The sequence below is a fragment of the Pseudopipra pipra genome, chromosome Z (assembly GCF_036250125.1).
Source record: "Pseudopipra pipra isolate bDixPip1 chromosome Z, bDixPip1.hap1, whole genome shotgun sequence".
Taxonomy (NCBI): Eukaryota; Metazoa; Chordata; class Aves; order Passeriformes; family Pipridae; genus Pseudopipra; species Pseudopipra pipra.
This window is the reverse complement of record NC_087581.1, coordinates 31,291,788-31,317,546: the sequence shown is the minus strand read 5'-3', so window position 1 is coordinate 31,317,546 and position 25,759 is coordinate 31,291,788. Positions and strand designations below refer to the sequence as shown.

The 25,759-nt window shown below is 39.0% G+C and overlaps 2 protein-coding genes across 3 annotated transcripts in view; one reads left to right on the top strand and one right to left on the bottom strand.

Annotated features, from left to right (window-relative positions):
* Window positions 1-10,527, bottom strand: part of NUP155 (nucleoporin 155) — a 30,495-nt gene extending 19,968 nt beyond the window's left edge. For both annotated transcript variants that reach the window (XM_064643018.1, XM_064643019.1), the window contains exons 1-13: window positions 10,334-10,527; window positions 9,218-9,355; window positions 8,791-8,887; window positions 7,589-7,659; window positions 6,626-6,718; window positions 5,790-5,956; window positions 5,227-5,332; window positions 4,610-4,683; window positions 4,219-4,310; window positions 3,989-4,086; window positions 3,742-3,894; window positions 3,051-3,151; window positions 928-1,098 (exon numbers count right to left, since the gene is read on the bottom strand). In XM_064643018.1, coding sequence (XP_064499088.1) covers window positions 928-1,098; window positions 3,051-3,151; window positions 3,742-3,894; window positions 3,989-4,086; window positions 4,219-4,310; window positions 4,610-4,683; window positions 5,227-5,332; window positions 5,790-5,956; window positions 6,626-6,718; window positions 7,589-7,659; window positions 8,791-8,887; window positions 9,218-9,355; window positions 10,334-10,469 — 1,497 coding nt within the window. In that variant the 5' untranslated portion in view covers window positions 10,470-10,527. The remainder of the gene's footprint in view (window positions 1-927; window positions 1,099-3,050; window positions 3,152-3,741; window positions 3,895-3,988; window positions 4,087-4,218; window positions 4,311-4,609; window positions 4,684-5,226; window positions 5,333-5,789; window positions 5,957-6,625; window positions 6,719-7,588; window positions 7,660-8,790; window positions 8,888-9,217; window positions 9,356-10,333) is intronic.
* A 3,398-nt stretch (window positions 10,528-13,925) lies between these two features.
* The window catches only part of WDR70 (WD repeat domain 70), a 133,392-nt gene continuing 121,558 nt past the window's right edge, over window positions 13,926-25,759 (top strand). Inside the window, exons 1-5 of the mRNA XM_064642608.1 lie at window positions 13,926-14,018; window positions 14,109-14,171; window positions 14,295-14,378; window positions 16,215-16,329; window positions 20,435-20,636. Coding sequence (XP_064498678.1) covers window positions 13,997-14,018; window positions 14,109-14,171; window positions 14,295-14,378; window positions 16,215-16,329; window positions 20,435-20,636 — 486 coding nt within the window. The 5' untranslated portion in view covers window positions 13,926-13,996. The remainder of the gene's footprint in view (window positions 14,019-14,108; window positions 14,172-14,294; window positions 14,379-16,214; window positions 16,330-20,434; window positions 20,637-25,759) is intronic.

The following is a 25,759-nucleotide window of genomic DNA, read 5'->3' as shown; positions in this document are numbered from 1 at the left end:
TATATTTAGCTTTCTGAGTTTTCCTCCACTGGATCAAAATATAACTAGTGCCTGAAGTCTAGTTTGACTAGCGAGTCTAGGAAAGGCAGGCAAAATACTGCAATGGCTATAAACTCTCCACAGTGTTCTTATTTTGCTGGTTTTAGCCCAACACGAATATAAACATACAGCATGTATATGCAGAAAAGAAAGGCTTTATGTATCTTGTAAACCCTTAGAACTGCCTGGAAAAAAAAATGCCTGAAGACTTCAGGGCATGGTAAGATTCAATTCATTCAATCACCTTACCTGCTTCCAATAACAGTTCCTAACTACTGGAAAGGATTCAGTTAATGCTCTTCACAAAACAGCTGCTATTAAACAAATGCAACTTGCGGGCCTAGAAGTTGCAAGACATTAATATTTAAACATTTTCTTTTTTAAATGGCCTATTGTGTCTAAAATATTGCTAAATGTAACCAGAATAGAAAAGTACAGAAGTTAGCTTCTTTACTTTTGTGGGTTTTGTTTTTTAAAACTCACTCTAAACTTTTTGGGACTTTTTCTATGACAAATAAATTATTTATTCAAATTTCAATTGCCAACAATATTTACTTGAACTATATTTCCTAGGCAGCCAGCGACTGTTTCAATGTCATATAATCAAAAGCATAACCACGGTTAAAAGAACTTCTCAGATGATTTGTATCTACATTGGTTTTCTGGAGACCAACAACTTTTAATACACTGTACAAGAGAAGCTGGCCTAAAAACTTTGAGTAAATTTAAAACAGGTAGAGATGGTTGTAGCAATCTTCTTCCTTATTCATTTCCATGTTCATAACACAATCCTTAAAACATATCTAAGATGAATGTATAGGTTTAGATGAGTTGTCCAACTTTATACTTATTCTTCTGATTACCTACATCAAGCAACATAATACTCACCTGGGCTGAAAGCAGAACAAACTTCTTAGGTGGCAGCATGTGTTGTTGCACAACAACAGGTGAGTCAGTTATTGGAATAATATCTTTATTTAGTGGTGTTACAATCTTCTGAACTTTAAAGTCATCAATAGCGGAAAGAGCCCAAGAATGTCCATCAACACGGGTGGTCATCTGAACAATAGATAGATAATATTCAAAGTTTGGTAACAGACATGGATTTTGCACATCCATGGCAAATTTTACTATTTATTGAGGAGGATGGAAAATCAGAATGGGAGAGATTTCAAGCATGGAGAAACATTTATGGAGCTTGAATGGACTGATATCTTATTGGACTGACTGTTATTCCCCAGTTCATCATTGGTTTTATATTAAGTTTAATGTACCCCAATGTTATTCCACTCAGTCTCTCAGATTTTTCCGCCAAAAGTTGTTTAGTCCCCTGTTCTCCCCTGCTTTCCCGCTCCTCTGTCACTGATTAGCTGAGAGTTGTCGCAGTGCAGAGTGAGCCCCCGTTGGTCCCTTCCCTTGGATACCCATAAGTTACACCCACCTTTCCCCTCTCTCCCAATCCTGTCTCACCCTTGGTTGTCAATCCCATGCTCCACCCCAGTTATGAATCCTCCCCTCACTATATAAGTCCCTGTTTGCCTTTAATAAACTGGCATTGCACCCAGACTTTCAGCTGTGTCTGAACCCTTTTGTGTGGTGCCACGTCCCTATCCCTTTTTCCCCTCGGGCTGTGGCAATTTATCATTTAAATTACACAGAATAGATTCCGCTCTTGACACCAGAAAACCCAAGGAAAATATGCAAGTTATTGTATTATCTAACAGAAGGCTACCACCAAATGTACAGCTGTATATACACTGCTGGTTTTAGGAGAAACGGAATAATATACTGCTTCTTTTGGGAGACAGGCATAGTGTTCTACATTTAAATGTAAAACAACTTGCAAAGTAAGGCTGCTACAATATAAACACCAATCATCTGCTAACCATATCAGAACTAAGTACCACAAATATCATGAATTTAAATTATTTCTTAAAGAGTCAAAATAACCTGTAACTGTATCACAAAAGTTTACAAGACTTTCACAAGCTGGCAGCAGTACTTTAAATATAACTCAAGAAGAGACATACACTGGTGAAGACATTGCAGAAGACTATGTATGCTAACAAGGAAGAACTGTTGCTCAAGAACAGGCTGCAGTTTTGTTCAGAAAACCTACCCATCTGTCACTGTCAGATGCCTTGGGAAAAAAGAGATGTCAGCACTTGGGATACATATACCTAGGTTTTTGCAGGGAAGGGGTCTGGAGTAACTATAAAACTCCTTTGTAAGTTATTAATTAAAACAGAAGAAAAGCCAAAACCTGACTTTGAAACTTTTAGCTTATACAGTCCCCCCATTCACTCCAACTCCACTACTCTTTCAATAAATGCTATTTTTGACATGTCACTCCTCTACTTCAGTAGAAGACTTGAAACTTCTTTCAGAGATGGAATACATGAAACGTACTCCCTGAACCAAAACATAAGGCAAATTAGCCTCTCCAAGCCCCTCTTACAAACCCACTTATGTAGCAATTAAGAAAAAGAAAATCAGAGAAAAACTCCTAAAAATAATTAAGAGATTAATCATATGTGAAATTTAATGAAGATACGGTGTATCAGTTTAAGTAAAGAATCCTGAAGCTTCTAGCGCCTACATTTTAAACAATCTTTACCAAATTTTATCCTCATCAACAAAAACCTCTAAGGGCTGTGGAACATGCTTTCCTGTGCTTGTGCAGAATACGTAGCATGCTATAGACAACAGTATTTTCAAATATATACAACTTCTAAGTCAAGTCTTAGAAGTTAAGGTAATTTTTTTTGATACATAGCTTGCATTAAGCTAGAAAAGTATGTCCGAACTAGGATGTCTACTGAGAGACTCATTCACAGAACGGTCAACTACCTTTTTTCTTTGAAGCATTATTGATTAGTAGCTTTCTAACTCACGAAGTTTTCTGTGAATTACCCACTTTTTGCAGATAGTATTATTCAAGCATCTGTTATTAGAAAAGAAAAAAATAATACCTAGATTTCATCAAAAACCTATAGAAGTTAGATTTATACCTGTGTTTCCATCATTGGCTTTTGAAAAGGAAAAGAATCATGATTGACACACCACAGGATGTCATTATCCTCATTTTCTGAAGCTGCCATCAGCAGGACCCCTAGCAAGAAGAGGAACAGTAAGTCTGTTAGAAGACAGTATTAGTCTATTAGAACAGTATTAGAAGTAATAATCATCCAAAAAATTCAAAACTCATTAATTCACTTTTAAACTAGCAAAAATCAATCTATAAGTAGTTATCATACAATTTGAGCAGCAAATAATATCTCCTGAGTTTGTACGTCATAAGGTTCTTCAGAAGGTCATTTTTAACAACACCTCCTATCTAAAATGCAAATAAAAGTGAGCTTAAAATGGGTAGAACGTGCCTCAAAAAAGAGTTTATGCAGATGGATGAGAAAACATCCAGAAATGACTTCAAAGCAAAAAATCAGTACATATTACCAAAAGGGTCAGCAATATAGAGATATTTGCCCCCTGCATTTCTGCAGCACTTTTAAAAATTGAGCCTACCATCAGAAATGGCATAAAGCTGGAACCATCTGGCAGCTGTTCAGTACCTTGTAAGGGCCACACTTAGAGCTTTCAGTTATTCCCACCGCTTCAAGCTCCCCAATACAAAAACAGTGCAACAGTGACTGTCACCCCCCCCAAAAATAAATTTCATTTAAGCCATGTTCCACCACTTACCTTTGCTATAAAGAGCTCTGTGAACCTTTGAGGGCTTCTCTACATTAGAGGAAGCTGAAAATCCAGGTGGCAAACGGACATGAACCAAAGTTAACATGGAAGGACGAGCTGTTGGATGCTTAAATTGTGAAGTACTAAAATACAGTCGGACACCTGAAAAAAAGATAGAAATAGGTCACAAATTTGCTAAACTGCGCAGATACTGTTTATTAGTTTAAACAGAGGGGAATTAGCACTGCTTTTTTACCTGCATGGGTGATTGCTAGTAGTTGACAGTCTATGGATTCAGAATTTTCAATTACTGCTATTTGAATAATAGGCTTAAATACAGAACGATCTATTGTTCTGAAAAACAAAACAAAAAAATCCCATACACTTTCAATCCAAAGAAATAGGCAAACAACATTCTTCAAAACGGTAGTATGAAACTACTGGCCTTATAGGAAGCCTCTTACATTACAATTGTCATGAACATACCTGGCAATGCTCCCTGCAGCAGAAACTATAGCATTTTGTGAAAGAGAAGTAACCCTGGTCATTCCTTGACCATCTTGCCCCAAATCGTAAACCTGCAATTCAATAATACAGCTTACTGATTTAGGAATGAATTAATAAATACAGCCTCACTTACCAAGCAGAAACTCACACTGCATTTTTATTTTATACTCATGTTTCCATATAATTGAGGCTACTCTTTCCTTAAAAGTACTTTAAGTCTTTAGCACACACTTTGTTAGAAAAAGATCAACAGAAATAATGTCCTGACATACCTACAGACAATTCCCAGGTATTGAGGAAAACTAAAAAGTTACATACACGTTTATTATACACATTAGCAACACAGCCACAGTCATAAGAAGTCACATACTTGCAGGACTCCTTTTTCCGAGCGGGTGTACAAGATATTTCGAGAGTTGTCAATGGCAATTTGAACCACAGGATCTGGGGAGGATGGGGAAAAGGTAGAACCAGAAAATTAACACTTGATTTGGTGAAAACAAGTTTAGAATACTTAAAATATAATTAACTGTAAGTTAACAAAAACTGCAGTCTCAGGACTCCTACTGGAAGTGATTTAAAACAGCAATCAACTTCACACAACTGTTAGTAAACTAAAAAAAAAAAAAAAAAAGAAGTCTAATTTTTCACTAAGCAGTAAAACAGGGTAAGATTATTTACTTATAGATTCTTGGTGTTCACACTGATCCCCATGCTGATCCCACTAAGCACATATTAGTTTTGTGATACAGATCACTAACTGTAGTCTGAAATGCCAAATTTTTCAGGCTTTGCTATCTAGATCCTGAATTAGACACACAAACAATCTGTATACAACTACAAAATTCTTTCATAATAATCACTGCAAATTTCATTGGCAATCATTCAATGCTATGAGTAAGCAAACTATTCAGTCTGACTTCTTGGTAGTATCATTTTAAAAGGTTACATCAAATTATTGGCTAAGCCTTTAAAATCAGTACTTGCCATCCTCTGAGAATGTGAACTGCAGCAATGAAGGAACAAGGAAAGACAGCACGCTCTTTGAATGGTTTATTTTTCTACAGCGCTGACTAAACCAGCCTGCTTCAGCCTACAATTTAAAACAAATACAGGATTGAAAGAAAAAAGCAAAACAATTCCAAACTAGTAGCAATATTAAAAAAGCTGTTCACAAGATAAGTATGAAAACAAGTAAAAATCTAACTACTTTGATTTAATTTCACAAGTATGTATTATTCAATTGAAAGAAAAAAAGTGACCATTAAAAGGAAAATTTTGCATAAAAAATTGTGCATATGTCACAATTTGATTTTAACTTGACTAAGATTGCACTGTTACTCCCTACGTAACTACTGCTTCTTCAAACAAAACGCATCTACATTAAGATATCAGAGCTGTTGTGCAACCAAGTCATGCAACACAATCATAGAAGCAAAAAGATTGCAAACTCGACACCTTCTAGAATTCCTATTGCTTATATCCCAAAACAATGAAACAATGAAAAACGCCTGTGTGTAAAACCCACAGTCAGGTACCAAACACCATACCTGGTATGCTACTTCATATAAGCAGCCATCTTTTCCAGCCAAAAAGATGCGCCCGTTATCACTGGAGGTAATTGCCAGGATGTAGGTATTGTCGGTAGGGAGTGAATACAGAGGATCTGGTAGCAGCTGCATTCCTCCAGACATGCTGTCATTGAGTGATCCAGTACCTCAGATAAACAAACAAATAAAACCTCTTTAGATTTTAAGCTGTTCTAATAAATATTACAGGTCCGTGACAAGAAACGTTTCAAAAAGCAGGAAAAATCACACCATATTTCAAAACTAGTAAACATATTCTGGAATAGCTTTTGTCCAAAGTGAACTGCAGAGGAACAAATCCTGTTTTTTAAGAAAATAAACATTCTGTGTAAGTTCCCAAGTAAGGAAATGCAATCAGTAAGGAAATGGTAGGAAAAATTGGCAGGAAATTTGTGGTAGGAAATGCCAACAAAGTCAATAAACTGTATTCACTAGTTTCAAGATTCATTTCTTCTCTCCCCCTCCAACATGCTGTTTAATTAACAGGATTACCTGTTTCAAAAGCTCTTTTTATGTTAACTAGGTGAGTAACAAAACTCAACGCTTCTCATGGAGTTCATAATCCAGCAAGTGCACACACCATAAAAATTACTTCCCCTCATGGAGTTCATAATCCAGCAAGTGCACACACCATAAAAATTACTTCCCCTGTTTGTAACACAATTTAAAGATTTAAAAACTAGCAAGGGACTTAGCACATGTTTGGGGTTTGGTTTTATTTTTTGAATGACTATTAATAAAGTTGCCATGTGTATTTGTTAATACACAACTGGAAAGAATGGAGAAAAGAGAATTACCTGGTTGTATATTAGAACAATGAAGCCCTAAAATCACAATGTCCACTGGTGTAGCCAGAACAAGTAAGTGTCGTACGTGAGGCTGGAAGATACCTAAATAAAGGAAGAAAAGAAAATTTAGTTTGCAGCCTGCCCTGAGATCACATGATGTAGCCAATGTATCCACTAGAAAGCCATATCAGCTGATTAGAGGGAACAATCATATGTAAAACCTAAAGATGTGTGAAAATCTAGAATTTGAAAGGAATATTCAGCCAGCAGTTCATGAAATACAGGATCTTTAAAATGACATTTTTCTTACAAACATACTTCTTTCAAACTCAACCCTCTCGCCAATTCAACTTTGACTTCAGTGTTATTTAGGCAGTAGCTACCAAAATAACAGGGAGGGCTAGAAACCAGGATCCCATGGAAGTTACTGCTTGAATGTGTAAATTTATGAACCATATAAATGTTAGAGCATGATGTGACAAAGAAAAAAAAAGGCAAGCTTATCAGCACAAATAACTGGTGAACCATACTATATTTAATATATATAGTTAGCAGTAATAAACCAGTTATAGTTAATACTATATTATTTTTGGCTTGTAATTAATTTTATAATGTTTCTAAAACTGATGTCTCTTGTGTGTACACATATACACATACACAAACCAGAGATTTTCACATATCATAGAATCACTGAGGCTGCAAAAGACCTCCAGGATCACTGAGTCCAACCTTGAGACTGAACACCTCGTCAACTAAACCATAGCACTAAGTGCCACATCCAGACATTAATACATATGCATGTTCATATATATGGATACGTATAAAATAAGACATTTTATTTTATATTAATGCATATTTCATTAGATTATTAATATAGAGTATAAAATATACGTGCACATATATAAAGTATATAAAAAAATATATGGAAGGTTCAGTACTGCCTAATTCTAATCACTGTCATATATTCCTTACCTGCCTTTGGCTTTACAAGACCCACTGCAAGAATAGTTTCACTAAGGCCATCAAAATAAGCCAGATCTCCCCTGTCAACAAACAAACAGAAAAAAAAAAACCCTGCATAAAATTTGTCATGTAGTATCACATAATAACAAAGTAAATAAAATCAGATTGTTTATATTTAAAAATGACTAATACTTGTGTAACACGCTGAAACCATCTACATCTTTCACTCTCGGTGAAAGCAGGTCCAGCAGAACGGAATAACAGAGAAGTTTCACAGCAAAACTATGCAGTCATTTAAGCTGCTTGAAGCCCCTATAGTTGAATTTCAAACCTGAAAGCCAACTGCAGTATTTTATATTTTTGTATTTTGTAAATTCATACTGTGAATTATATGATGCAGCATCTCAATGCTGATTAACATCAAGAGGAAAAAGTTACGTGGGAGTTTTTTTGCCCCATGAAAACTATCTGAAGCACAAAGTTGCAGTTTCCTCCCTACCATGTACCATTAACACCATGCAGTGTTCTTTTCTTTGGGGAATGTATTTGATACACTCTGACACAATGTAAAGGTAGAGAGGAGCTAATCTGAACTTCAATCTTCTTCGAATGCAACACTGTACACAAAGCAATTCTTACTAAAAGAGTTCCTTCTATATAGGCAAATAAAGAAGCAAACCCACAAATTAAAAACTTATCAATGCCATTTGAAAATACAATGAACTTATTTTCAGTTTTATGCATCCATAAAAGAAGCAAGGGAGGAGAGGTTCAATAACAATACTTTGAAATACTAATGCTGTATTACTCACCATTGTGGGAATGACTGGTCACTGTACGTGCATCTCAGTACTTACTAAACCTACTTAAAAAAGTTAGGCAACTAGAATAATTTTTTTTCTACTTTTTTGGCACAAGCAAAGCTCCAGCGTAAATACTGCAGTAACTTTAGAATATTAGCTAGTCTAACCCTAAGAAAATGCATTTTCCTTTCTCTCATCTGTAGATGATTTGGCAGCAACATTACTAACTCTTACAGATCTTTAAATACTTATTATTCAAAAGTTTTAGTAAAGCCTAAGAGGAATCAAGATCAGTTAAACTGAACAGCACACCTCTGTGCTGCCAGTAAACAATCTTCCACCACTGCAATCTCTTTAACTCTGCTATAGGACAAATAAAACATAAACAGGAGTGTGTTCTCTACATACCCGTCTTCATAGTTCCACATAAAGATGTCACTGTCGATGGTCAGCCAAGCTCTGCTGATCTCTGGAAATACTCCCATCATACAATTGCACTGCATATCTAAAGCACTGCTGATGTAAGGATTAAATGCATTTTGGGTAGCAAAATCCTCTTTGGAGCATTTAAAAAAAATCCTATTAATTAATATACAGTAGTACAGAAACGGTGTACCATATACTTGAAAATTCTTCATACAATAACCAATTCCACCAGGAACTCTACACAAATGGACCTTGTTACCATTTGGAGTGCTATGAAGAGAACCTGAACAACATAAAATGTTCTTACTGGGAGTCTGTCAAGAAGATTGGGGAAGAAGAATATGGAGGAAAGAAATTTGTTTCTAATATTACTGCTTACCAATCTAATATATTTTTTTCATAAGGATACGTCCAAACTGCTCCACTAGCTCTGGTGGAAGTGGGACTCTGCGGACTGAGCTGATCTCTGGAAGATTAGGTATTGACAGCAAACCTGGTCCTTGTAAAGGATAATCCATATCCGACATACCAGAAACAGTAGGGCTACCTGCAAGTAAGAATAAAAAATTATCAAATGCCTTGATGCTACAGAAACTTTAAACATATAAATACCACTACTCACATGTAGATACATGTGAACAAAGATTTCTGTAAGTAGAACCATGAACAATAAATCTAAACTTTAAATCAGACAAGAGCAAACAGGTTTGCAGACAAACTGTTAGAACAACTCATCTAGACCCCAGCCTGCTCCTTACCCCCTTTTTTTCCATGACACTTTCCAGCCCTTTATTCATTGTATGGCCAGATACATACTAGAAGAACCCAGGAGCATATTCCTTCACCTAGAAAAGGTGATCTGTACTCCCAGTACCAAGTCAAAACACCCATGTACACCCATTATTTTATGTGACGCGTATCCATGATGCTGCCAGGGCAGTTACACTCTGGCCATACACACCACAGCAGAAAACAGATACTCTTTGTATGCATCCAGACACTCCTGGACGTATATTAATTATACACCTACAGTTCTAGAGTGCCTCTTCACAGCCCACTTTGCCAAACAGTCAGCACTAATGGAGAAATGCTGCCTTGATGTGTTAAGGAAGATAAATGTTTGAAAAGACCTATGCCTCACATTACACCCACGTGTGACACAAAGCTAGAGACAAACTAAAGCCGAAGAAGAGCTTTCCAGGCTGCTTGTAACTTAGGGATGGGCGCACGGGCTACCGCGAGAGCATCCTGCACGAGATTCCCAATAGGCAGAACCGAAAACTAGCGCCGTTTTCTTCACCTTCTGGAGGGAGACGAGGCAGATGCAGCCCAGTGCCCCCGCAGGGCTCACCCCCAGAGCTCCCACTCGCGCACCGAGGCTGTGACGGAGCAGCCCCTTAGACCCGGCCCGGCCCCAGCACGGCCCGCGCGCGTGTCTGCCCGGGCAGCGCCGGCCGGGGCCGCCCCGCGGTGGGTCCTGGGGGCTCCGGGGGCGGCGGCACCCGAGCAGTGCCCCCTCACTCACCGGGCGCCGGCACCGCCAGCAGCTCCGACAGGTCCGGGTAGCAGCGGTCGTCCTGGATCTGCCGGTCGATGATGCGACCGGCCGCCTCCAGTGCCTCCTGCGCGGCCGGCGCCGCGGGGCTCGTGGCCGCGGGCATCGCGATCAGCGGCGGCGATGGCGACACTCCCGCGCAGCTCCACCGCCCGCCCAATCCCGGCAGTCCCCGCGCGCGACGCTACTTCCGGCGGCGGGAAGCGGGAGATGGGAAGGGAAGGGGGACGGAAAAGGGGCGTCCCGGCAGTGGGAACGCCCCCGGGGCGGGCGGGTCCGTCGTTGCGCGGGTGGGAGGGATGAAGCGAAGAGGCGACAAAGCCGGTGTGACGAAGAGGTGACTGAGAGGAGACCTCGTCAGTGTGTATAAATATCTAAAGGAGGCTGTGTGCCAAGAGAATGGAGCCGGGCTCTGCTCGTTGGTGCCCAGCAATAGGACAAGAGGCAACGGGCAGAAACTGATGCACAGGAAGTTCCATCTGAACACGAGGAAGATATTCTTTACCGTGCAGGTGACCACGCACTGGAACAGGTTGCCCAGAGGGGCTGTAGAGTCTCCCTTGAATATCTTTGGAGATATTCAAGAACCATCTGGACACAATCTTGTGCCATGTGCTCTATGGCCCTGCTTGAGCAGGGAGGTTGGCCCAGGTGACCCACTGTGGTCCCTTCCAACCTGACCCATTCTGTGATTCTTTGATCTGCTCTGACAGCCCCGTTGGGGCTGTGCCGCATCCTGCAGGGATCCCCAAGGTCACCCGAGGGACAGGAGTAATGTGCTGTGCCACCCCTCAAAGGCACAGGAGGGCCCTGAGGAGAGCAGTGGGAAGTGGCTTCAGTCAGTGGTGTGTGGCCCTGGGCAGCTCCCTATCTGCCTGTCCACTCTGCAGTCACAGTAGGTCCTTTCCAGCCCCTGCAACAGCCCAGGCAAAGAGAGTCTTAGTTGACAAAGGTTGGACTTGTTGATCTCAGAGGTCTTTTCGAGCCTAAATGATTTAGTGGTTTTATGCTGCCAGCCTGAGTGATAACTGTGTGATCTATACTGTGGAGTTACAGTATAGATCAGACAGACATACGCAGATTTTGGAAGAAAATCCAAGGAAGACAGCTACTGGAGAGGGTCCAGTGGAAGGCTAAAGATGATTAGAGGTCTGGAGCGTCTCTCTTATAAGGAGAGACTGCGGCAGCCTGTTTAGTCTAGAGAAGACTGAGAGGGGATCTCATTAATGCATATAAATATCTCAAAGGCAGGTGCCAGGAGGATGTGGCAGACTCTTTTCAGTGGTGTCCAGTGACAGGATGAGGAGCAATGGCCATAAACTAAAACACAAGTTCCACCTTAACATGAGGAAGAACTTTGCATTGAGGGTGACAGGGCACTGGAACAGGCTGCCTGGGGAGGTCATGGAGTGTCCCTTTCTGGAGACATTCGAAAACCACCTGGACATGTTCCTGTGTCACCTGCTTCAGATGACCCTAGCTTGGCAGGAAAGTTAGACTGGATGATCTCCAGAAGTCCCTTCCAACCCTGGTGATTCTGTGACTTTGTGTGTAGTGATGTAAGCCAAAAACAGGGTGATACTGAGCCCCTTATGATTTCAATAGGGGTTTGAGTCAAGTGTTGCAATTTTTTTTAGTTTGTAGATGTGGATGGACAGTTATGGTTAAGCGATCGCATTTCAACGCTGTACACTTAGCAAATCTTATGTTTTAAGGAGAAGAGAAGACAATCACAAGATCGTTTCGATAAGAGTCACAAGGAGCAAAGTCAGCAGAACTGAGCATTAAAGGTAATTTCAGCAGTGTGTGATGTAATTTCCGCAGTGGGTGATCCCAACCACGGAGTCATTGACTACCTACTCAAAATGAATCCCAAACTCAAGAGGAAGGAAGAACTGCACCTATGGGCTAATTAGCAGGACAAGTGAGAGAGGTTAATAAAAAATTATGTAATTTGTAACCAATGAATGCTGATGCCTTTGTTTGTTAAAATGTATAAATAGTGTAAAGCTTTGATGATTGGGAGGCCGGCCTTTTGTGAGTTACCACACATCTCCCTACTTTGTGCAAACTAGAATAAAGAAATAGAAATGCCTCGCCTCGGTGTGTAAATTGGCACTACACACCAGGTAAGAAGCCTGTGTTTGGGACAACACAGGGATTTCCCTTCCAAGGCGTGCACAGTGCCTCTGTTCAGAGATAAGGTGTGGAAGCAGAGTAAGTTGCCTGAGGAAGCTACTGTTTTTCCAGAATTTGGGTTGACACATCAATGTGACTGTAGCAGGCTGTTAACTTACCAAGGCTGGGTCTCTGCTAAGTGATGTGTCTGCTCTGAACAGCATAGACATTTCGAAATTGTCATAGGAAATTTTGGGGCTGGGTGAAACTTGGATTTCAGGGAAGGGGTCTGATTTGTAAGTCATGTTTGCTGCCTAGACTGCACTGAATTTCTGCTCCTGGATCGGTCCAGCACACATTCTGGAAAGCTTCATTTATAGCAGAGGCTCATGGCAAAAGAAACAAAATCCTCCTGCTCTGCTTTCCAAATGCAGAACCTGAAGTTAAGCCTCAACCCCTGCAGGGTTTACATGGCAAATGGGGAATTTCTTGCTGTATCTTCTCAAGATTGAGACGCTATCAACCAGTCACCAGCAAGGTTTCCCAGGACTCAGTTTTAGGGACAGTGCTTTTTAATATTCTTATAAATTATCTGGTTTGCAGGAATTAAGTTAGTTTGGTGATACTAAACCAGGAGGAGCTGTGGCCTCCCTTGATAATAGAGAGGCCTTACAGAGATTTGGATAGAGAGCTAGGCAATTGCCCACTATATAAAATTGAACAAGAGCAAGTGCTGGATTCTCCACCTGGGACAGGGAAATCCTAGTTATACAAACAAACTGGGGGATGAGAGGCTGGAGTGCAGCCCCATGAAAAGCAAGCTGAGTTTTAGGGTTGATGGCAAGTTGAATATGAGCCAGCAATGCCCTGGAAGCCAAACTGTGTCCTGGAGTGCATGAGACACAGTATCACTGGCCCCAATTCTACACTGTACTGTGGGGTTGCACTTCCCATCTCAAGTCCTGTGTCCAGTTTTGGGCACCTCAGTTTAAGAAGGGCATCACACTATTAGAGTGTATCAGGAGGAGGGGGACCAAGATGGTGAAGGGTCTCAAGGGCAAGACTTATGAGAAGAGGCTGAGGTCATTTGGCTTGTTCAGCCTGGAGGAGGCTGAAGGGGGACCTCACAGCACGGAACACCTTCCTCATGGGGGCAGCGCAGAGGAGGTTCTGATCTGATCTCTGTGGAGATCAGCAGTAGGACAGGACGAGGTGGCATGAAGCTGTTGTCATGGGAAATTGAAGTTGGACATCAGGAAATGGTTCATTTTCTGAGAGGACAGTCGGTCCCTGGAAGAGGCTTCCCAGGGAATTTGTCGCGGCACCGAGCCTGGCAGAGCTCTAGGAGCGTTTGCACGACACTCGTAGTCACGTGGGTCAGTTTTATGTGGCCCTGCCAGGAGCAGGGCGTTGGTTCCATGACGCTGACGGGTTCCTGCGATGGGAAGGAAGCTCCTTTGGTCCCGCCCGGCCGTTTCCTGCCGGCGGCTGTTGTGGATCCGGGGCAGGCGCAGCATGGAGCCGGCGGCGGAGGGCGGTGAGCGGCGGGGTGCGCGGGGGCTCGGCCCAACCCAGCCCGCGGCCCCCCCTGACCCCGTGCTTTCCTCTCTTTTCCCTCTCGTTGCAGACGCAGAGATGCTGGGGGCACCCGACCCGGAGCTGGCGGCCACCATGGGGTTCTCGGGCTTCGGTGCGTGTCGATGCGGGCGGGAGGTGCCGGGGAGCCCCGGCGGAGGCTGCTGGTGGAGGTGGGAGCAGAGCCTCTCAGTTGCAGGTGGGGCTCTGTTCCAGTCTGCTTTTTCTTTGTTTTCAGGGAAGAAAGCTCGGACTTTCGACCTCGAAGCGATGTTTGAGCAAACGAGAAGAACCGCAGTAGAGAGGAGCAGAAAGGTCTTGGGTAAGAAGCGTAGTCGGCTTAATGCGTTTTAAAACATGTTTTGGTTTCCTCTCTTAGGGTGATGTTTGAAGTGTCTCGGACTGGCTGTCTAGAGAACAAAACATAGAGGCAGTTTTGTTCAAGTAAAACAGTCCTTAACTGCTTGGGCCTTGATGGATAGTAAAGTTATTAATTTACTTGTGAGGTCTCAGGATGTAAGAGCAGTGTGAGTCTGCAAGCTTGCAAATACAGGAAAAAGGTGAATTTGAACATGAGAGTATTTCCTTTCTTCTTTTACTTAGCTGTGTATGTATTTTGGAAGGGAAGATGGTATGAAGCTTTAATCTAAAGACAACAGAATAATGAAGAAGACGTGTTTGTCTTATACCAAACATCAGGTTATATTGCAGTCCACAAGTGTGTCTCTGTCTTTTGCTGTGCATTTTCAAGGTGGTGGTTTGAGAGTGGTAGACGGAGGAAATTGTATCATTTGCTGCCTGTATCCAAGTGAACAGCAGTCCAAACAAGGTTCTTGAGAGCACTCATATATATCCTAGAAATCCCTTTATCAATTTTGCATGCTTTCTCCCTCCGCTTGGACAGTTTGTGCAGAACGTATGCCTTCTGTTTTGTTTTTCATATGATACCATCATGGTTGAGCAGCTTCCATCCTACTAGATTATACTTAACCTGCTCTCTTAACTGTTGCGGTTTATGAAATTAATAGACCTTAATAATCTAATCATGTTACGATGTTAGGGCTTTTTATTGCCTTGATTCTATGCAGAACCACAAGGTCTGTGTGGGCTCATTGACTTTGTGGACTTTAAGACACTGTGGAATTCAAATATACAAGGGATTCCCAAATTCAGTTTGGAATGTTTTGGGGTTTTTTTTTGTGTTCGCTGAATCTAAACACAGCAATGTGTGTCCATGTTGGAAACGTTTTTATGTTTGAGACTCGTTCAACTTGAGCTATCATTTCTCTTGAGAAATCATTTGTTTACATCAGGTTTTTGTTTAGGAGGGAGATTCAGTAAGCGATTACAAACCCCTGAGTTTTTAAGTTAAGATATCTTGACCTATGTCTTGAATGTATCCTCTTCCTTTCCCTGCTCCACCCCACCCCATCCCCCTGCCCTGCCCCCAGATTCTAGGTTTGTGCCTGTAAAGGAAGCATGCAGCATTTTTTTTGTAAAGTTCATTATTTTGCCAAAAATTTTAAAGCTTTGTATGTAGTTCAGGTGTTTAACCTAGAAACAAATTTTAATATTCAGTGTATAGCAATCAGAAATGTGTATGTGTTACAGCTTTTTGTTGGGGGGCTTAATGTGAGCATTTTATTTTCAGATTTCTTAAGATACACTTCTGATTTTTAGCTTTTTGGAATAACTGTGATAACTTTCGCATATATCTCCTCCACTACCTGATATGTTTCCTGGTTCTGTATCTTGCAGGTGTTCACATCTGTATGCTTATGTACTAATTTAGTTCCCTGCACTATGAAAACGTCAAAAGTTCTCTGAAGTGATCATGCTGCTTTAATATAGTGTTGAAAATACTGAAATATCAGCATATTTATGGAATCAACTTATATTTGAAAGAATGTACTAATGAACAACTGGCATTTTTGTTTTCTTGTAGTATTTTGTAGTGTGATCATTGCAGCAGCAATGGAAATTTAGTTTATGTGTAAAAGTATTTTCAAGTTAAATGTTTTATTTGCTGTTACCTTTTCAAATATTTCATATAGGTCTCAAAATGAAGAAAGTTGGCCAACTGTCCTCAGCAAGCCACTAATTTTAATATTTTCTGAAAGACTTGATTATTTGTCTTTTCTGTGCTCTCTGTGTTCAGAGGCCCGTGAAAGAGAAAAGGAAGACCAGACTGAAAAGGAGTTTAGAATTCCATGCGCTGAGTCATCAGCTTCAGCATCCAGTGCAACAGGAGCTGGGTCCACATTAACTGAAAGGTACTTAGATATGGTGGGAGATTCCATGTAGTAGATTTCTTTTCTGAAAAGGGTGTTTGTTTGTTCTGATAACATGAGTGACATTTAACTTTTGTGAACATGTCTGTGTTATCTGAAGTATTTCAGTGAAAACACAGATTTTTATTTTTTTTTTTTTAAATCCTGAAGATGTGTCCATATTTGTATATATTGATATTAGGTATATTTGATATTCATTTTTGCAGTCTTCTCCTTGATCCTGTTGGGCATACTTTTTAAAAATAATAATAATGTCAATATCTGTGGATTTTTTTAAATATTAGGGCAGATATGATTACAACATGTCAACCTTATTAGCAGCTATTTTTCTCGCTTGTAAATGGGATGTACTTGTTCATGTCTGATGAAAAATAAAGTGAGGTAGGTGGAGAGCCTCTGCATGCAGGTTTTCTAGAATAATGATGGGGTAAAGAAAGTTTTTTGTTTTGTCTTCAGTATGAAATATAGTCTTAAGACTTGCCAACGTTTATTATTGATAAACAATGTATGCTATGGCTTTTACAGTTTGAATTCTGAATCACTGGAAGATCAAAAGGAGCTGAGGGCAATGGGGACCACAAACTCCATTGTATGGCAGGGCTTGCAGAGATGAGTGCACTGTAAATTTTTAGGTTTCTCTATCTATCAAAGTCTAATAAGCCATACAAGACTCTACCAGATCTATATATATGTGTGTTATATATATATGTATATATATATATATATAGGTATGTATATATACATACCTATATATATGTATGTTACGGGCTGGTAGAGTCTATATGTGGTAGGTTGTTATAGAGAAACTTTTAGAATTTCAGACTGAGCAAATTTTTGTTAGAAAATTTTTTGCCTGTTGCTCTATGAAAAGCTCGAATGAGCCATGCACTCTCACCGAAATAACTGAAATACTGCCCTCTGGATCCCCTTGTGCTCGAGGGAAAAATATCTGTGCTCCCATTTTTTTTTTTGATGAACTTCTATATCTATTTGGTGACATAATGAAGAACAACAAGAATTCTAAATGTAACATGATCGTGTATTGTGTATGGGTGACTCCAGTATACAGAAACAATTTAAACAAATGGTAAGGTGGAGAGCAGTCAGTTGATACAGAGCCTTTCCATAATCATTTCATTTTGCTAATGGACCTGACAGGAGAGAATTCCAGGGACTTTGTATAAAGGAAGATAACAAATACCTTTCAGTATGCTGAGTTATTAGGTAAGCTCTGGTAACTCATCCGAGTTCTGCTGATAGTAAATTTTCTTTTGTTTTTCCTTTTGTTTTTACTAAGCATTGAGAAGGAAGGGCTTGACATGAAAAGCTCTCCTGGAAGTTTTGTGTTTCCTTGTAAAACAGGATATGTGGCTTAGTACTTAGTGGTTAGAAACAGGAAGCTAATGAAAGAGACATGCCATTGGGCCTCAGTCTTAATTCAGAGGAACAATTCTGCAACTAACAATTTAAGTCTGAAATACAGGATTTTTTATTTTTTTTTATAAAGTAGATTTTAGTTACTATAAACTGATTTAGTATGTGTAGCATCATCTGTTCCCTGAAAATGGCAGCAGTTTACTGAATTTTAATTTTTTTTTTTAATTTCCAGGTACTTTCAGATATCTTAGTAGCCCTTATACTAATTTTCTAGTTGATAGTCTCTCCAAAACAACGTGAAGAATAGCTACTGATTATTTTGGCTCTTGAGGTGTTTTGCTGTAGAGGGATGTTTACAATAGTTATGGTATTTAATGTATTTATGCAGAAGTATAGTAATTGTGCTTTGCAAAATGAAAGGAAAAAAATGGAGAAAATTGAGTGAATGATGTAAGAAGAGTTAACACATGGGAAGGATATGCTCACATATTTGCACAACTCTCAGAATGTTTTTTATTATTTCTCCTCTTAGTGTACCATCCATGCTCTGTTACAGTTTCCTTTTCTTTACTCTTACAGCTTGTTTCACTCACTGAGGAGGTAATAAGGGGAAGCAAAAAAAATTCCTTACACTTCTCTGAATCCGGGGAAAGGGGCTGGCAAAATGGTTCTTCTTCCTTTACAGCCCCTGGTAGAGTTAGACTGGAAGGCTGAAAGTTGAAGGAGCACCACTTGTTTTATCCTTTCTGTCAGCACCACTCCCAGTTGCTGTCAGGAGGGCAAATGGGCTTTTGGTCTGGCTGCACTGGCGTGTTGGTATGTTTGACTTTATTCCAGTCAGGACAGAGGATACCAGTAGCTGTAGCTGGAGTACTTTGCTGTCCCTGCCAAGCTTGGAGTGGGGTTGAAAAACAGGACAGCAACTCTGGCCATTTCATGTGCACAGTGGCTACACTGCCCCTTAAAATACTGAAATGTTTGATTTGATCAACTTCCTTCCTAGCAAATGAGAAAATGATAAGGACTGGTAGTTAGGAAGAAAGGTAGATATTGCTTTTGGGTGTCTGTAGAAAGATCTGAAAATCCGTGACGCCCGGATTGGAATGGCCTCCTTGTATGTTGTATACATCCTTCTCACTGTCACAGTGTATATTTTTGGTTACATTCCAAAACTTATTAAATAGTTTGGGGAAAAGATTTTTAATCTAGGAATGCATATCAGCTGTTAAAACACAAGTCTTTTGCCCATAGTATTGTGAACTTAGTTTTGAGGATAACTTACTGGAAGAACTTTGAAGATCCCAAGCTGTGCTTCACATGCTGTTAAATCTTCCTTTTGGTAAAAGGATATTGATTGCCCCATTGTTGTAGAGTAGGAGAAACTCTTTTTATTTGAGTTGTTTTTATTAGATAATCATATCCTGATGGAAGTCTTTAAATGTCTGTCATCACTATGCAAAAGCAAGTTCGTATGTAGAGGTAGTTTACTTTATTATACTAATAAATATAGTTGGAAAACTTAGAAAAACTTTCAGGCATCAAACCCGCCTCTTCTCTGTAATATCTCAGGACCTAAATTGTGTTTGGTTTAGTTTTTTTTTTATTTATTCCTAAAATAGAGTTTCAGTTGCTTGTCCAACACAAAAATTTGTAGTTAGCACCTGTTTAGGGTACAGCTGGTGTTGAGAGCAGAATGAGGATGCCTTCTCTGTCACAATTACATAGGTTAGAACTGATTTTCTTAACCCTCTATTATGTTCTTAAACTTTCATGTTTTTATTACAGTTTTTAAGTGATAACCTAAACTTTTTTTAAAAAAAACCCTAAAGTGATCCCTCTATAGTTTAACAAAGAGAAGAGAAAAATAAGACTGTTTTGCAGTCTGCTCACTTAAAAATTCTGAAAATATAAGATCAAATTGCAAGACTTGGCTTGGGAGTTTATCTCACTGAATATGAAAGGAACAAATGATTTGTGCTGCAAAGTATCACTGTGATGATACACTTTATGTAGTCGAAAGGCTGCTAATTCCTTTGAGATCTTCTGCTGATTCGAGTGGCGCTTCTTGGAGCTGCCAGCAGAGGGGGCGCGGCTATTTTGAATAAACTGCGTGAACGTGGACTAAATAACTCAACTTTTCAGAAATTTCCCAATGCCAAAAATAATGTGTTTACACAACCGATTTGGACAACATCAAAGTGGCAATTTGATGTAACTTTCAGAGTTTAGACTTTGTGTGAAAATGCCTAGTACTCTATTATTCTTTACCAACCTTTCAAAGCAAGCGCCATGCTTTGTGTTCTCAGTCTGAGTGTGAGCCTGGGCAGTTACTGTTTTGTTTTCCACCCAGACAACAGAGGTGCAGAGCATCTGTACAAGCTGCAGCTTGAAACAGAATCTTGAAATTGCTGTGTAACAGTATATTCTGTTGGTTTCTAAGCAATGTTGAAATCTGTACTAATGATGTGGTACTGTTGCTTTTACAATCCATTTAACTTTTTTTATTTTCCTCAGTTTTTTGAACTGTCTGTCACTATGATATTCCTTTCTCAAAGCTTTTTTTTGTGCTTTCAAGATGATGGTTAATAAAAATGTACATTAATATTTTGGTGTCTATTGATTGACAAGAGTGCCCAACATCTTTTATTGGAAAATTCCTATGGAAGTGGCCATGTTCTTGAAATAGTAATGTTTTTAATTTTTCTTGCAGAGAGATAGTCAGTAGTGAAAGTGAGGACAGCTCAAATGAAGAGTTAACTGGTCCTTCCACGCAACCCCAGAGTTCTACTAAAGGTCCAGCTGAGGATACTGATGATGATGATGATGATGAATTCATTGGGCCACCACTTCCACCAGGGTTCAAGGATAGTGATGACGATAATGACAATGATGATACAGAGGAAGAAGATAATGTAAGTAATTTGTTCTTCTTTAATGTTTTAATACTTTCAGTAGACTCTGATTTGTGTGTGTGCTCTTCCTTTACGATGGAATTTCCAGGTGAAGTGTGACTTGTTTGAAATGCAGGTTATCTGTTTTTTTCTAATGATACTTTATCAAATGCAAATGATTGTTTTGATTTAAAAATACTAGGATTTAAAACAAAATTACACATGTGAAATTCATTATCAATTATTATATATTGTTTAATTCTTTGTTTTCATGTTATGAAAGAATGAGGTAAACATTTCATATTAATATTTTAGATGGTTTATTTCCCAAATCATATGTAGAATTTTTTAGAAGAAAGAGGAGGCAGAGGTGGGTCTGAAACAGTTCTATACCAGGACTGTTTTGAGAAAATGAACTATGGTAACTGAGGGGTTTTTTTTTCTTCTTTCTTTCTTTCTTCTTTCTTTTTTTTCTTCTTTCTTTCCCTTTTTGTTTCTTTGTTGTTTATTTTTGTGTATTTTGGTTGTTTTTTTTCTAAAAGAGCCAGGCCTATTTGCTAGAGAGATATAGATTTTTCTGTCTATATTGAAATCAAGAAAAACCCCTAACAGCCTAATTTTGGTATCACAGATATTTAGTTAGCAAATCTTTCTCCGTTTAGTTAAAAGGCATCTGTATCTGGTGCTGGGTGATGTGGTTTAGAGGTTTAAGGATTACAGTGGTAGCACTGAGTTGACGGTTGGACTGGATGATTTTGAAGGTCTTTTCCAACCTTTACAATTCCGTGAAAAGATTAATGGTTTGATGTTTGTTCTTCAAAACTGCCTGGATCAAATATTTTGTGGCATTGAATTTTGTTTGATGGTTTCCATGTGTAGCAACAGTGATAGAAGTCCTGTAAAAACAGCCTTACTTATGATGTTTTGAACCACAGGGTAGCAGAAAAAGACCTGTATGTCCTGTTACTCAAATATAAACCTAACTATAAAAAAGCCCCAAATTCTCTTTAGTTTTTACTAGGCACTCTGTTTTTGTATGATATCTCTTAGTTTACATTTTGTGAACTTCAACACTTAAGTTTATAGTGCTCAATTAAAATGAATGAGATGAACTTCTTAAGCAATGACAAAACTGATTTTTAGAATGAGCCTAAACTTACACGATCACAAATTTTTTCTTTTTTTTCGTTTCCCTGCAGAGGAAATTCTGGTGCCATAGGGGTTTACATTATTATGTCTGGTCCACTTGATTCACTGTTGCCTATGGATTTGTTTAATTATCAAAGTGTACATTTTAGTCCTGTACCTTCTGTGATCTCCTCTGTACCCCACATATGACTTTTTCTGTCTCAGGGAACCAACTGGCGATAAATCCCAAACTTCCCTTGAGAATGACATAAACCCTAACTTGACTTATGGCTTACTATTATTGATCTATGTCAGTAATTGTCTTACTTTTTAGCTGTTATGGCTCTGTGGAGTGAGTCTATATTCCTGAGGGTGTCATAGGCTCACTGAATTTCAGTTGTGTATCGTGTCATACCGAAGTCACTCTTTCTCTTCTACCATCTTCTCCAGAATGACGAAGGCAAAAACTATGTTCACAAACAGCTTGTTTGACTTTAACTTATCTCAGTAGTTTTACTTTACTTTAACCTATCTCAGTAGTCACTTTGCTGATTGGCTGTTTTAATTTCTAACAAGACACTGGTGTTTATTATTTATTTATATGTATTTGAATAATGCTACAGCTGGCTTGACGAAGTGGTTATTGGAGACCAGAGTTAAAAGACCCTACTGAAAAGTTTCAGACAGAAAGGTAACTTGTGGTCTGGTGTGATTTAAGTTTGTCTGAACTTAAGACAATAGTTACAAAACAGTCTAGAATAGATTTGGTTGAGAGTAAGCAGAGCAGCAGAAATATGAGACTTGTGGTTTTTCAGTCTAAACAGTTAATTTATAACTGGGAAGATTTTGTGTCAGTGTGAATGCCAGAGGCCTTTGGGGTCTAGAGCCTTCCCTTACTGCTGCTCGTGAACTCAGTTTTTCTTTCCTGTGAAGGGAATCAGGAAGCAGCTGTGCTTTCCTGATTTCCTGTTGATCGATTGGTGATCACAGGATGATCTTGTGAGCCCCAGGGAAGGCAGGTGTTGCAGTTATGAGAACTCTGTGATTCCTTTTCCTTGCTTGTATGTCGGGCTGTGGTTGATATATATGGGTGCAGAACTGAGACAGGAGAAACTGAAAGCTGAATATTTTTTTTCCCCTCAGATGTAGTATGAGACTGTCTCTCTTTTGTTAGCATATTTTGCTGCTGAAGTAATTTCTTGAAAACACAAGTATCAATGTTTTTGATCCTGAAGGAATAACATTTTTCTCCAATGCTTACAGGTATTGCAGTGTATTTGCGATTTGTAATCAGAAGTCTTGTGAATTTTGTAAGACTGATAAAATATATCAAAATACTGGCTTTACCTTGATAGCTTGCTGCTATATCTCAAGCCTGACTTCAGCTGTGGTTTTTATTATAGGAGCATTTTGTTTTTCACTATTCCTTGTTCAGTTGTTTTTGCATTTTATTACAGACCGTCAATAGGCACATTTGTCAAGTTGGGTTGCTATGAGGCTGGCAACTTTTGAGCCCAGGACTGCCCAGCTCACACTGGATATTTTATGGAATAAACATATGGTAGAAGGAGTTGCTGGTGGTTATTATCTTTGATGGGAATTTTTTGTATCGGTGTTTTTATGGGAAAACAATTAACAGCAGTTATTTGCTGAATTGTTTTGAATCAACACTGATATTTTTTTGAGTATTATACATTTTTGTAATAGGTACACTTAATATTAATTCCCTCTGATATTTTTGTCTTGTCTCTTTTTATATAGGAGGCTTACATTAATTTGAGGAGTGAGGAAAATAAGAAGTTGCCTATTGTGATCAGTGCTTTTCTGTAGTACTTTTTCTTCTACTGATGTAAAAACCTCTTTGGATCATCAGTGACAATTTTTCATGTGGTTGTAAGCTGAGAAGGGGGAAGGAGGCAGCAGAGTATCTTCTGTAGTATGAAGCTTTACAGGTTTGGTTTCTATCCTGAGAAGTAAACCTTTCTGGAATACTTGAAGAAAATCTTTAGAAGAGAAAACAGCTTATTTTACAGAGAGCAGATTCTTAATGAGAGCAATATTTCCTTTGGTAAATTTTGAGGCTGGGAGATACAGTAGTCTTTGCCAGGTTTTTTGCCCTGCAAAGATGCACTGGGAATCTCTCTGATGTTTGTGCCATCAAAATCTGGCTGGAGGGGGACAAAGACTAGCAAAAAGCAGTCATGGCAGTGTTGATAGGTGGACAGCTTTAAATCTCGGACAGAAACATTTTTCAAGGGAATGGATGGCACCTATTAAAAGACTTTAGTAAAAGAGTGTGTATGTGTTCATGCTCTCTTCTACCTGTCATTAGAAAATGTGCTGAGATCTTTAACAAAACTTAACAGACCGTTAGCATGTTGTGACACTTTTCCTGACTTGAAGCAGCAGGTACAAAGCTGATTGTTGAACGATTTGCCAGATGGATTAGTAAGGATTTACCTTCTGTCTGGAGCTGAGTTCTAGCTGAGTCTCCTTTGGAACAGAGAACTGTTTCTCTCTGCAGCACCAACATAATCATGTTGTAATTATGTCCCTGAAACAAGTACAGCCTTGGGCGTCCTCAAGGCCCAAGGCTGTACTCTGATTTGGCATGTTTCCAGAATGATAGCATAGCTGGAATCTAGGTTTTAGAATTGTTTTGAGATATTTTTAAATTTTTTGCAGAAGTTTAACAGGACATACCAGTAATATTCATTTGTTCGGAATGGAAGACGGCCATTTCCTGCTGATTTAGATGGAGAATTTAAGTAGGCTGTAATTGCTCCAATTAGAATTTGGCTAGGGAACCGGGCTAAAAATCATGGTGTTGTAAAAATAAATAAATGTTAGGGGAATTTTTAGTCATCTTAAGGATTTATAACATTTAGGCTGAGGATTGTCTGTCCTGGTAACTGCTGAATCTTATTTACCCAGTCATGTTTCATCTTGTCTAAAGAGGAAAAGTGTAGTAAGCCAAACAAAGCAATTTTTGTGTGTGCAATAGAGACAGAAAAGTGTGGGTTTGAGAATGAGAGGCATTATTTTTTAACCATTTCTAGGCATTGAGAAGTTGATGAAAAATAGGTAGCAATTACCATTGCTTTTAATTTGAGTGTTACCTTCCTACTTAATCAAAAAGAAAATGCTTTTGTCATATATGTGCATACTGTGTTCTTAGGTCTTGACAATAAAAATCAGATAAATTTTTATCTGATTTTCTTTATATTAAACTTGGAACAAGTTGTGGAATTTTTGTTAAAGATTATTGATGTCGTTACCGGTGTTGCAAAGAGTAAGAAAAAATATTTCCAAAGTGAGTTAGAATGAATTTGCAAGCTTCACAAAAATTAAAAGAAAACAAAATCTGACCCCTAAAATTTATATAATGAAGCTCAGTCTAAAAATGTGAGAGAATCAAACAGAAGCTGTAATGGAAGGAATGCTTAACATAAGAAACTGAGAGTATCATATGAAGAGGAAGCTAACAGTGTAATTCCCTTAGGAAATGTTTGTCTTTGATAAAAAGGCGTGGGATGTTTGCTCATCTTCTCTTCAACACAGTGCCCCCGAGTTCGTGATTACCAGTTGTTCTACAGAAAATGAATGTACTTTCAAAAATGTCTATTGATTCTGCACAACCTAGTAAGGCCAAGCTTTCTCTGCTGTGTATCATGCCATGCCTTTTTGGTGGATGATATTGATTTTAATTGATTTGTAATATGACAGAATATGAGAAGTTTTAGAATGTTTCCTCCACAGATACATACTTAGTCCTATGAGGTTGTTTCTAGAAATATTTTGTGAGAATATTAGTAGGCATATATTTGTTAACCGGGAAGTACTTAAAAATTAGAGAGACGTGACTTTAGCAATGTTAAATAAAATGTGATATAGAACATAATTATTGTTACTGGTGCCCTTTTTAACAAACTTCAGTGGTCTTCTTATATCCTGTTTTTACTTTTTATCCTCTCCTTTAGAGACCCTTTATCAGGTCAGTCTGAAGCTGGTGGAGC